General features: G+C 37.5%; 1 protein-coding gene across 2 annotated transcripts in view; it reads left to right on the forward strand.

The window, feature by feature from the left end:
• Positions 1-14,161, forward strand: part of CDYL (chromodomain Y like) — a 104,980-nt gene that overhangs the window by 77,716 nt on the left and 13,103 nt on the right. The window contains exon 3 of one of the 2 annotated variants that reach the window (XM_069809013.1): positions 3,271-3,315. The exons of the other annotated variant lie outside the window; for it this stretch is intronic. Within the exon in view, the coding sequence (XP_069665114.1) occupies positions 3,271-3,315 (45 nt within the window). The remainder of the gene's footprint in view (positions 1-3,270; positions 3,316-14,161) is intronic. 2 annotated transcript variants of the gene reach the window in all.

Raw genomic sequence — 14,161 nt, forward strand, 5'->3', positions numbered from 1 at the left:
TGAACGTTAGTCCCCTTTCCTGTTCCATGCAGTTTAATCTAGAATTTATTATAGTCAAAACTCATGCTGCTGGGACAGTCCTGGACCTAGCAGGCAGGGAAGTCCCTGCTGGTGAAGAGGAGGTGATGAATGAATGGTTGCACTTCTCTGACTGTCCCTGTTTGTGCTTCATCCCACTGCAGATCATAGCAGCCTCAGCCGATGCGTGGCTTTACCTCCCACTGCACGCTCTAGCTCACGTCTCAGCCCTTTTCTTTTCTGTGACAACTTTTCTCGTTTCTTTCCTCTCTAGGTAAGCATTGATAAACTCTGCTGCCAAATCGATGGCAGCAATGAAGTGTGCTGTATTTCCCCTTCACATACCTGCAACAGCTTTTCTCACGATTTTTGTGTTCGGGAAAGTTTAAAGAGTTTACATCACAGGCTGTTTTCTACAGTATAAACAAACTAGTCCACAGATCTGTTCTAAACTACAAGTCACTTTATGCTTGCAAAAGTAGTTCATAATCTCAGTGTTTATTGTAGCCATGTAGTTGAAATATTAGAAGATAGATTCACAGCAAGTGGGGGGTTTTAAAATGCTTTAGATTGTAGTGCTACATATTCTTTCATGTTCTACAATGATACCTGGTCTGTGATGATTTCAATTTTGCCAGATTCCTATGCAGATAAATCAGAAGCGTTGGAGTTTATTTTGCAATACTGGGAATCAATCTCATAATTAAATGGTTTGCATGAGGAAATACCTACTCTTTTCTGTAAGAGTAGGTATTTCTATATTATTTAAACTGGAGAGAAATGTTTTGCTGTTGTCTTTAGATGTGCTTTTCACGTTACTCTCGATTAGCCTGTCCTCTTTCCACCAGTCCCTCCCCACACATTCTTGCTCCCTGCTTCGTCAGCAGCAGCACTCAGGAACTGATCAAGCTGAAAGCTAACCCAGTGCACCCCGCAAAAATGTTTGGCTTGTTCCTGCTGTTAAATTAATTTTGTCAGTTTTTGTGGGGTTTTTGGCATGTCTTCATTTGTTTATGTCAGTTTATTACTCATTTCTTGCTACTTAGTCATAAGTTGATATTTCTGTCCAAATAATGAGCCCAGAGTAGGAAAACACTTTTGCCCAGATATTCTACTGTAGTTGAACTATATTTAATGTTTTTTGTGAATTTGGTTTAGGATTCCATTTGTCTTAAGGCTGGGAAGGGAAAGGAAAGTCAGAGGGGGTAAAAACACTGACATGGTAAATTGTTTTAAACTGGAATCTGGTTTAACTTTGGAAGCTCTTGTGGAATTGTTCAGCAGATGTATCAGAGGGAGGAAGGTATTAAGGAACCCAGCTGCCTTGTTTCTGGGTTAGACAAATACCTGCAATGAATGACTTGTTTCTGGTCTGGCAGACTATACAGGGAATAAACAGCTGTGAAGGGAAACAAATCTTAATTTTCATGTTATGTAAACTAGATTGGTAGTTAAGGACTGGTAAGTAATTCAGTATGTGCTGCTTGCCCAGATCAGAGGGGTATGGTGAGGCTCCTTGGAAGGTCCTTAGCTGGTTTTCCTGAACTTGCTAGCTAGATGGAGTGCCAGTCTGCTGGCAAGAACAATCGAGCCCAAGGACAGACATGTGGCAGACTTCTTCCCCCTTGTAGCAGGGGTGAACTTGGTTAATACATTTGCAGTGTTGGTCTGGTCTGAGCCAGTGTATGATCTTGCTGCTTCTTGCTCATAGTCTCTTAATGTGGTTTGAAAGAAAGGGGGGGAAAAAAGGAGAAAGTAATGTTGGTTTGGGTTTTTTTGGTTGGTTGGTTGTTTTTTGTTTTGTTTTGGTTTTTTTGGTTAAACAAACCACCACATTCTTTTAGAAATTTCAGTAAGCATATAATTTTGTTTAAGAATTAATGAAAAAATAAGATGATCCCACTGCAGCATTTTTGTTAATTATAATTATTCAAAAGAACAGCTTGAAGATAAATTCCTTTGAGGTATTGATAGTATTTTAACTGAGCTGTGGGGGGAAATATCTGATGTTGTGGTATCTTCTGTGATGTAGCTATATTGGAAAAGTCATCTACCGCAGTAATTAAAAATGGACAAGGTGTTTGGGTTTGTAAATCACCAATATGTTGATGTATAGATAATAACAGAATAGAAAACTATAAGCGATATCTTTGTTTCAGTTAACTGTTGACCTTATGGCAACGTACTAGTGATATGGCATCATATTCTGAGATCAAATGGAGGTGCAGAGTTTATTATAACTCTGTATATCAAACTCCCAATGATAATGTTACCATTCTTACTGTACAATAACCCTGAAATCTTTGTTGTTACTAACTTCCACTTTTGGCATCAATAGAAACTTTCATGTTTTAGGATCTTATAAAGTAAAATCTATTTTAGATAGAAAATTTTTGCTTTTCGATTTCCAACTTTATATCACTAAGAAAAATTCTGTGTATACAGCTTCAATGCTGAGCAAAATTGGGTTGCTCCTGTGTTGTAATATTATTTTAAAATCCTGAAATTTACATTAGATGTAAATATATATGATAGGGAGGGTTCTGATGCATGTTTTGTAATGGTATGAAACTGCAAAATATTGGTAAAATATATGGCAAGTAATGAGTGAACTCTTGTGTAAGAAGATGAAATTTCTCTGCAGTATCCAGTATGGCTCTCCTGAGTATTGCTTTGGAACCCCAGTAGGTTTTAATTGGAAGGACACTTTTGAACCATGACTTTCAGAGCAGTCTTGTTTATAAACAGAAATAAACTGCAGAGGTTTAAGGTTTTGGTTTCCTTTTTTTTTTTTTTAGTTTTTTTCCAACTCTATCTGAAACTACATCAATACAAATTTTATTACTTAAGGTACTTTCCAAATTTGCTAGTCTTGAAGCAAGCAAGTCTCAGAGATATTTCACTTACTATGATACGTTTCCCATATAGACTATCACATTTGTCTGTTTCTCTTTTTTGACTGTCAGTCAGCAGTCTTGCCATGTTCAAGCCTTTTAGTCTGTCATTTCTTATTATGTACAATATATTCATACTCATTATAAATCTTTCCTGGTTTATTATGGCATGCTGGTTTCCCCACTAATATTTTAATTGACTTTGTAACTTACACTACGTTTCATTCTCATTTTTGGTCTAATTCTCCTCTCTCTCATTTTTTTTATCACTGGAAAAATAATTTGTGTTTAGGATCTGTAACTGAGAACTTTAGAGTTTTACTTTGCATTTCTAATACCCGTTCTTTATCTGTTTTAGCATCTCCCTGTATTCTTCCCAGTGTTCTTTACTTCCTATTTTCTTGTAAGTATAGCATATTCTATTTTTCCCCTCAGTTCCTATTGACCTGTTTAACCATGTGGAGTTAACTGAAGCTACATCTCACTCCTGAAGAAAATAATTCAATTACTGTATAAGTTTAGTTCCATTTATACACCCTTTCCTTATGACTGGGGTATCTTGCTATTTGTCTAAAAAGTGTTTAATGCAATATCTTTTTACATAGCACATTATGTAACATTGCACAGCATTCATCTTGGTAGAAATTTCAATTCCATTTGCTGATACTGTTCTGTTTCTATTTTCTTTATTCTGTTTGTTTAGTGATTGGAATCTGACTTAAACAGGTGGGTCCCTGGCAGGTTTCAGGAAACAACCAGTCATGTAATTCATCTATTGTTTTGTCTCATCTATGACATGTTTTAAATGCTTTCCAAATTAAAATTGAGCTCACAATTGTGACTAGTTATGTACTAGTCCCATTATTTTTGTGTATACAATCTTTGCTTTACTTAATAGTAACTCTTCTGTCTTTTATGTACTGACTTCTTCTGATATTTTTGGTTTCTCTGTGTGTTCTTAATGGATTGTTTCCTAAGGCAAGATTCAGCATTTTAGGCGTCTACTGTACCTAAAGATGTTCAGAGCCCGTCACCCATGAACCACCTTTTAATAAATGTAAGTCTGAGCACAGCTTTATGAACGTCCTGCTGAACATCAGAGGCTCCAGTGCTGGACTTTGGAATTGCAGCAATTGGAGTTGCAACAATTCCCAAGCCCAAAACTCAGATGGAGATTATTCTTTCGTGTCCATTTGTCCCCCTTGCTTTCTCAAATTACCAGGTTGTGGACCCAAGGCCTTCCATGCACTTGCAGTGATAATATTTTTTTAAAAATCTACAAATTGACTTGTGAACTATGATCACGCTAGTATGACTCCTGTGAAAAGATGTGCTCCTACCTCCACCTCCAAATAGTCAAATAAACCTTATTTTCCTATTGCCAGCTACACAAACTATAAAATTCCCTCTCAGGCCACTGCACTCTTTGATTTAAAGCATCAGATATGATATACTTTGTTCTTGTTTTTGCATAGTGACAGGCATTATGGTACCTAACTAAGCCTCCCTTGTTTTTGGCATGGTTGATAGTAGTTGCTAAGTCCTACTCTCTGAGATAGATCTTAACTGGTTTGTCTTCTTGAAACTTGTTCTGGAATTTGCCTTAAACCACACTGGTTTTTGTTGGTTGTTTTTTTTTTTTTCTCTGCCACATCTGTAACTTCCTAATTTCTTGATTACTTTTTTTCTTCAAAATTTCAGCCTCCTAATATTAGTCTTCATAATCTCTTAGAGGCTGTGGTTTCATATTAATATATTGGTGCTGCTGAAACAATATGTTCCCCTTAAATATCATAGTGCTTATTCCAGTGCTTCCTTAGCTGTCTCTTCTGACTAGCAATAGTATCAGTATTGCTACTTGTACTTTAATCCAGATACGTATAATTTCTGTAAAGAAAAAAAAAATCCAGTACTTTATAAAAGCAGATTTTTACAGGGGAAAGTAGCTTTTGAGGATTGGGACCACCTGTAACTAATAATCCTGGCTTCTATACTGACTTGCTTTGTAGCCTGAGGGAAGCCACTTTCACAGCTCTGCACCATTTTCTATGTATGGCAGCATGTGTTAACTACTTAATTAGTGCTTTATGGAGTTATCAGTTTAGGGGTTTTGTCTGTGAGATTTTTCCCTTTGACAGACTGTTCATAAATATGACAACAGTCAATGAAGTAGAAAGCCTAAATTTTAAAGAGAAGCTGATTGCTTCCCTCAGCAATATGAATAGTACGTACCCAAACACTACCCGTGCACGTGTGATCCATCCTGCTGCGTAAGGGCAACTCCAGTTCCATTGCCTTGTCTGTTCACTGCTTTTGGCTGTGGTTATTTTCTTGTGATTTATCCTGGGCATGGTTTGGGGGCGGGGGGGGTGGTGGTGGTGTTTATTTTTATTTGCTTGTTTATCACTATATTTTTTATTTCAAAATTTGGTGAAAATGTGTTTATGGTGGGCGTTTTCCCAAGACTCATGGCCATGTTCAAGATCTTTGCTATCTGTGCAAATCGCACAACGTGGAGAACCATACCATTTGTACTGGGGTCGAGCTGTGGGGCAAGATGATGTGAAGACAAATGCCTCCTGTGTTTTCTAGTAGTTGCCTGCAGTAATATGGGACAAAACCTAATTGAGGAAGGATATCATGTAAGTTTTCCTCACGCAAAGCATCTGATCCAAGTCTTTTATTCTCAGTAGTCTCCTACTGATGACTTTAGGACTTTCTCTGGGGTTTTTTTTGTTGTTGTTGGTGGTGGGTTTTTTTTTTAAATTATTATTATTATTTAATGTAGGAAGAATAAAGAATTCTGGATATTTTCCATGAGTTCTCCAATTCAGGCATGTCCTCGCACACTCAATGATCCTAGCTAGTATTGCCAAAAAACAAACAGGAGAGATCAGATTCAGCTTGAGAACACAGGTTGTATTTACTTCTTTCCATCATACCTCATTTCAGCTGTTGCCAGTAGATCATACTTGGGATTTATTCCTCTCCAACAATATAAAAGGACAAATTTGGCAAGGTGAATTTCTGAATTTCTTTTTCAGTTCAGAGCATCTAAGTATCCAGCACCTGTTACAGGGGATACCCAAAGATACCTTTCATCATCCTGCTTTTAATGTGGGCTTATTTTCCCAGCATATTGGGAAAACTGGTGGAGAGATTGCCTCTAGAACAATTTGTGAATGCCTCTTTAGATGTGGTGTAAATAGCAGTTGCATACTCTAAAGGCAGGGTCTTTCAGAAATCTTCTTGGCTCAAATCCTTGACTCTCCGGTGTGGAGACTACTTTCTGTTGAGTACCTCTGAATCAAAGGTAAGAACCTGCTTGGCACATGCATTTCTGAATGTGCTGTTCGTCAGAGGTCTCTAGAGCTGTGTTTACACTTCCCCGAGACCTCTAATCTTCTTTTTACCCATACTTTCTCTCCTGGGTGTCAATGCCCAGCTCTGTTGATTTTTTTTTGCTCTGCAGTCCTTCAAGCAGCAGACGTGCTAGAGGAGCTGGCAGCCCTCTTGCTTAAGTGCAAGGTTCAGGACTAAACACCCAGCACTGCAATATTTATTTTTTTGTAAGGGGTACCCAAAAGCCTCAAGTGAAGACTCAAGAGACTCCTCCTTTGTGCTTCCCCTTCCCACCCCAGCCAGTTATTTCTGTCAAGGTCAGTGATTTCTGTTAAGAGGGTGCTGCTGCAGAACAGAGTGCCTGCGTTAGTAGCAGCCAGCAACATGTATTGCAGGTTACCCGAGTACAGGGTATATAGCTGGCCCTGTTAAGGCACTTGTGTATTGGAAGATGGCCTCTCTGCTGCAAGCTCGAATGGCTTCAGGTAATCTATTCATTGGCCACCTCTTAATGAACCTGTTGGTGAATATCCCACAGGAGGTTGAGACATCTTCTACTAATAGCAGACATTAGACAGTGACTGGAAAGACACATGTACCTCCTTGAGGTATATATGTAAAACCAGAGGTGCTTCTTCCCAGCAGGGATGCTCACTCCAGATGCTCTGAGCGCTTGGAGCTTGGGGTCTCCTGTAAAGCTTAATACGTACACGTCAGGGTCCTGAACCTCTGAAAGTCCTCCAGCCCTCTTTGTCTGCTACTTTACTGCATTGAAATGTTTTTGTGGGCAGCTGTGAATGGAGCTCTTGCAAACTCCGGTATTGAAAGCCTCATCTATGTGATAAGAATGAAATGTGAGTACTTATTGACATGTTGTTTTCAAAAAGAAGATAAATGAAAGTATTCTGCCAACATAGTGGTGCTATACCCGTCTATCTAAATCTCATTAATAATTTAGCTGAAATGTTTTAAAACAAGTTTTGATGTCCTTTTAAGGAATTATGTCACGCATACATGGCATGTATATGTTCGTGACTATACAGGAAACTGCCTGGGATGTCTTTTGGCAGTACCTGTTCTAGGCTAGCCTTACGTTAGCGCACTCTTATTCCACAGGAAGAGAGCCATTTTTTAGATCACTTTGGGGATTGGATTAAATTGCAGTGAAGTGCTCTTAATATAGAATGTGTTCACCTCAGGAATTAGTGTGAAATAGCTGGGTATACTTCAAGTTTAAACCTTAGCCTATTTTGTGATGCCTTTCCTCTGTAGATGAGCCCCAAGAGATGTCCTTACTTAACTCTCAAATTTGAGAGCATTTCGAATGAATGCTGTGGTATCATAACCTGCAGCTCCAAGAATATCAAGATAAGAGGGTTCTCGCCTATGAAATGTTCCCAGTATTAAAAGGCCTCAAAAAGGAGTCTGTAACCTGGGGAAAGTTTTTTCTTATTTGTACTCTTTGTGAGAAAAAGAAATACAACTAACTCTTTGCTTCTCCCATCAAATACTTTGGTGCATGCTACTGTGAATTATGGCTGGAATTTCTTGACTGGAGTAATATCAGAGGCGCTTAGGAATTTTCATGTATATTTTTTCCTTTCAGCCACCTTGAATAGCAGCTAAAATGGTGAGAATGATCATGTGCACTGTTTTCTCTTTGTCAGTAGTATCCTGACTATAGATTCAATGGAATAAAAATCACTCCAAAATGAGTCTAAAACTGCAGTGGAAAGGGAGAAGACAGCAATCCTAATTTATCTTGATGCCATGATAAAGGAGAAAGAGGATTTGTTGACCTGAGCAGTGTTTGTTTATATGTTTCTGGTGAAATAATAAGAATGAGATGTATTTAGAAAGCCTTTTGCACTTGCTAGGAGGGGGACATTTTTTTCCACTGTAAGACTGTGGAAAGTTTACTTAATACCTTATGCATAAAAATGCACGGTTCCTTGTTGAAGATAGTAAAAATTTAATCAGACTTTTTAAGAGATTTGTTGCCAAATTACGTATTATTAATGTTATCCTTATTGTTTTTATGGGCATGATCTTAATAAGTGTTAGGTCTAGTATTTTGTTATTCCCATCTTTTTAAAGTATGTAAACTTTCTTTTATTCCCACTTATATGACTTAAAATAGTCAGACTAAGGTAAACCTATTTAACTTGAAGGTGGAGAAATGCCATTTTCTCTTGCATTGATTGCCCACTTTCAGTAGTAGAATTTCATGTTTTGATTAATTGCATTTTTGGTTCGCATTACGAGTTTATCTTTACATGGATGCTTATGCTCCGAGAAGGAAAGACATTCAAAGGCAAAAATAATTAAATAGACTATAACCTACTAAAGTCCAATACAACCAGTAATGTTTCCCTCTTCCTAACAGTATCATTGTAAACATATAAATATATTTGATTGATGCTGTAAGTAATCAAAGAAAACGAGAAAACTCTCTACAAGAGGGAAGAAATGGCCGCTATAGACCATATTAATGTGACCATGGCAGCCAAGATAAAAACTGGTGTAGGATGGAAAAACTTTTGAGTAGAGAAATATTACCAAGGGCACATGTGTGTATGTGTTTATCTTCTCATGTTAATTTTGTCCACGATAACAGTGTCCTGTAAGAAATGTAGATTTTATAGGAGCAATGCTTCAAAGTGACATTTAAAACTAACACCTATACAAAATATATGGAAAAGAGTAGGAATTAAAGGGCATGAGAAAAGGGCTTTTTAGGAATTGAAGATAGATATTGACAATCAACCCTGCCAGCCACTGCAGGACGGTTTACTGCTGAGTTGTAGTTACCTGTTGCTGATGTTTCACGGAGTACTACTGCAATAATTTGCCAGTTAATCTGTGCACAGAAAAACCCACATTCTTTGTGTATGGAAAAGTGACATAATTGCAAAAACAACAGAGGGTGGCTGAAGAACATCTAATGGTTCCCTGTGTCACTATTTCCTTGAAACAGAATCAAGGAGCGGCTAACACTATTAGAAAAGATAAAGTTACAACACACACACACGCTCCCTTATTGGGAATAAGAGTTTTGAGGAGGTTTCAACACCAGCGGCAGGGTGCCACAGTGATCAGCAGCCCATAATTTGAAGAAGTATTGCCCTTTCCCCACCTGTCTCCTCCCAGGCATCTTTGGGGATGCCTGTTCTAATGCTGGAATATGTGCAGCCTATTATTGGTCACACTGGTTTGTGTGCTGCATCGATGTAATACCGTATTCTGGAAGGATTTAAATTAAAGTGTATCTTTCTTTCATAAATGACCTATACCTTCTGAACACTATTTCAGAAACACAGAGCAAACCAGTATTTTAGGTGAAATGTACAATAAATTCAGAATTTTTTTTCTTCTTGCAAATATTTATAGTGATGTTTCAAAGGAAGCTGGGACTTTTGTTTGATTCCAAAATATAAGTGCTGTAAATACATATACTCAAACAAAAATGAACACATATGTAGGGGTTTTTTAGAGCCTCATTTTGAATTTCTATAATCTGTGCCAATACACTACAATTCTAAGAAATAATTTCTGTGTAACTGCTGAAGCAGAGGTGGAAAAATTACTGGAAACTGTTATATATGATGCTTCCATTGCAGTATCACTGTCTGGGGTTGGTGTCTCGTGTGAAATATTTGATGTAGTGCAGAGTTAAGACTCGAAAAGCTTAACAGTATTTATAGTTAGACCTTGATAGTACATATGAACATGTAGCAAAACACCACTGTTTGCAGCCAAAAGGGGAACATGAGGCAACCTGCAGTGGACAACTGACGTGAAGTCTTGTGGATTATATGTACAGGGGACTATAAAGTACTGAAAGTATAGAAAGGACTTAGGAAAAAATACAACTTCTAGCACTGATTTTTTTTTTTTTATTTTAATTTTAAATTTTTCCCAGTCAGTTTTGCAGATCATATTTTTCCCTTTCCAGTACTTGAGTTGTAATCAGTTACAAATACAGTGTTAGTTTTGCAGTTAACACTGTAAGAAATTGTTGTTGCTGGTGTGTGTTCATTTGCTTATTCAAGTGGGATGCTTCTTATTAACCATTTTGTCACTTGGTGTAAGAGAGGACATGGTTGGTGCGTGAGGGTACAGGAAAGATGGAGGGTCCCTGAAGCTCCTTGTGAGCACTGCAGACTTACCTGAAGATACAGAGTGATTTTGTGACTGAGAGATTACTTTCAGCACAGATGAATGCCAAGCAATGAGGAGGGGACAAAACAGACTTCTAGGCAAAGCTTTGCCTATAGCAAAACATAAAACTGTGCCTGGACAATGACTGGTTCCTGGCTATGTGTTATTGCTCAGGAAAAGGCCATTGGGTTTGTTTTGCTTGGGTAGTTTTCTGCAAACAGCTGCTCAGCGCTAGTTTAAAAAAAAAAAAGGAAAAAACCCCCAAAATTGTTAGAAATTATTATGGAAAGGGAGCAGATGACAAAAGAGAAGGCTTGAATATGCCATGTTATAAATCCCCATCCTGAATATTGTGTGCCATTTTGGACCCTGTTCCAAGATTTAGTAGAAGAGGCATGGAGAATGACAGGCTTGGGCTGGCTTCTGGAAGAAGAAGAAAGGGTAAATAAGATTGGGCCTAATAAAGCTGGAGAAGGCATGTGATGAAAGGGATGAAGAAAGTAAAGATGACAAAACCATAGTTGTTTCAAAAGTAAATTGGGCAATCCCATGGGGATAAGGATTTAATTTACACGGGTTTGGGTGCAGCCTGTGGTTCTGGGCATGCAAATTTTAGGAATTGCTAAATTTCTGGTGGCTGGATTTGGGGAAAATACTCCAACAGCATCTGTCACACCTCTCATCTTCTTATGCTTGCTCCTTAGACATCTGTGCTAAGCCTTTCAGAAACAGCGTACTCTGTCAGACAAACCTTTGAATTAAGCGTACCACCACTAGTACATGTGTACTTAAGAAACATGCAAAAGAGGCTTGGCTGTTTTTAGAGCACCTGTTTGGATGTGTCCCCAGTGTTGTTGCAGGGAGGGGAGTGTTTGTATTCAAGACTTGCTACGTGAGCTAAACTGAACTTCTCAAGAATTTGGGAGATGGTAACAGTTGGGCACGAATAGCTTAGAGAAGAGCTTGGGATTTTAACTTTTGGATTGTTGTGAAGTTGTGTGTTACTTGGTTTGGTTTTAACTCTGTTTATCTAGATGTCTGGCATCATGCATTTTAATTGTTGCCCCCCTTATATTTTGGCGAGGTGGCTTTTTTTCTGTCTTCTGCCAGTGGAATGGGGATGATGATACCTTTGCTGTTCTGCCCCTTTTCCAACTTCTGTATTTTGTGTCCGTCTTCGTTTTGAATAAGACCAGTTCCTTTCTTATCTGTTGCCTGTAACTTTTTTTTTCTCTAAGAGCAGCTGCTTGAAAATGGTGACTGTTATCAGGTTTTGATCAGCAGCTGCAAAAGCAAGTAGTCCATTTCGTTTTGCATCTCTTATTGTGAAGCTTTGCACAGTAGTAGTATGTCTGCACCTTTGAGAAGATCACATTACATTAACAGTTTGCAGTTGGAAGGGTTTTTTATAGCTATAAGAGCTGTTTGTTTACCTCTTAAACAAACATAGTTCTGCACTAGTTGACAATATCCAGGGTAAATTGTCTTTTTTCCAAACCCTTATTGGTTTTGGAAGGCTCAGTTTGAAAGGAGAAGGCTGTGGTGTTTTGTTTCTTTGATATGCTCTCTCCATTAACATATTAAAAAGCAGAACTGCTTTTGGTTTATTACAAAATCTGTATTTTAGAATTGTAAAATATAGTTGCAATTAACCTGAAAATAAGTAACCTCAATGCCAAATTTTCACATGAGGAAATCTATGGCAATACAGTTAATTCTCTCTGGCACATTTTTAAATTTTCATCCTCATTCGCTGCAACATGTGTCCAAGACTGTCCAGTGATGCAAGCTTTGTCTATTTATATATAGCATGAAGCACTACTTTATGGCTCTTAGTTGTCTCTTCACTTTTGAGGACCAAATGCCAAAAGAAAGAGCCCCCTACACTTTAAGGTGTGGAAGGTCACAAACTTACAGCAATAACAACAAACACTAACCAACGTATTTTAACTCTGTCGGTGCTGTTTTCTAATCCGTACCAGCTGGGCAAGTCTCCCTGTGCAGCGGTATGGTTTCTAAAGCCATCAAGTTTTTGATTCCAGTCTAAGTATCCTAAAAGTGTGTTTACAAGATTGGATGTGGGAGACTTCTTCCGTGGAACTGCAGCTGTCCCTCGTTTGCTGTTTGAAACTGCAACTATTGACAAGTGCAGACAGAGCTTATATAAAAACTCGGAAGGTCTCTTGCCGATTTGATAAGCATGAAAAGTGGTGTGTGGTGTTTACATCTTGGTCTCTCTTGCCAGAAGTTTTGTCTCTCAAAGTATATAATCATTGTCTCTTACATCTCAGACGTAACTTTCTGGTATTTGAGTATGTCTTTGGAAGTATGAGTTGTGGGAAAAGATCTACGCAAAACTCTTACACAAGTTTACTGACTTTTTTTTTGGTTTAGTCTAGTCTATTGTGCTATCCTGGTTCTCCACTTTTTTTCACTGTGGCTAGGACAGAAGCCATAAAATCTTGTATCAGGGTTTAGAAATCAGAGGTGATTTCAGTTGTTTTAATTTCTCTTCCCTGTGGAAAAACAAACCATTGTGGCCGGTGATACCATTTCATCTTGTGTTCCTAATGAAATATGGGGCAACAGTGGTGTTCCTGCAAATTCCCTTTGAAGGGAATTCTTTTAAAGGAATGTAATCAACGTAGTGTGGTTTGCAAGGGAAAAGTATAAAACACATCCTTCATCAATATCATATTTGGTATGCATCAAATTTTTATTTATTCTGCTGAAATGAAAAAAGGAATTTGATACGCTGTGAAAAATTTAGGAATAAATGTGAAACTTCTGTGGCAATATAAAATATTTATTTTCCATTTCATTTTGTTCACCTCTGTTGTCTCTGAGACTGATCACAAACTGAATTCAGTTTCTTACTCTTCACTTGATTTTTCTTCAAACAATTGAAAAATCTTGAGTTGTGTTTAACTTCTTCACAAAAGTGTTATGGGAAGAGGATTAAATCACTAACACGACAAGAAAGACTTTAAAAAGTAAAATAAAAACTTATTATTGTATAGCTCCTTTGACAGGCAACTTGCCTAATTAATCATAACAGATATATTTATTTTAAAATATTTGATATAAAGACTTCATTTATAGCTGAAGGCAGCTTCTGAAATACAAATAGAAAAATGTATGATGTTCTGAATTTTAATTTCGTTAGTCTTTCTCTTAATATCTCTCATACGGCATACAGGTCCAAGTAAGCAACATTTGAATACAGTTAAAATGTGGAGATATAGGATGTTCCAGTTATTTAGGTGAGCTTGTTTAATGTCTTCACTAGACCCACAAGTGTTTGAAGTATTTTGTAAAATAAAAAAAAAAAACTGAATTAAAAATCATAGCTTTGCATATTATTAGAACTCTAAAAATATAGCTTTTTCAGAAAGATAATGACAAATTGAGCAAGATGCATCAATGGCATTTAATTAACTTATTTATATGTGGTTTAACTGTACTTTTTAGGACATCATATGCATGATCTTCTGAAGTATCTGTTTGTGAGATAAGGGCTGTGGGTTTCCAGCAGATTTTAAAAATGTCTCAGACCTCAGTTTTCAGGAAAAGGCTTTCAAAACTTTCCTGTCTTGGCCTGTAACACATTTTTCCAACATTTTTAGCACTACTGTCCCCGCCCCCCACGCGTACTCCATTACTTTAATCCAACAAATGTTATGGAGATTTTACATGGAGACTTTAACATACAGATGGATTATAGATCCAAGATGTTCTCTTATTTT

Source organism: Haliaeetus albicilla, chromosome 21, assembly GCF_947461875.1.
Source record: "Haliaeetus albicilla chromosome 21, bHalAlb1.1, whole genome shotgun sequence".
NCBI classification, from domain to species: domain Eukaryota; kingdom Metazoa; phylum Chordata; class Aves; order Accipitriformes; family Accipitridae; genus Haliaeetus; species Haliaeetus albicilla.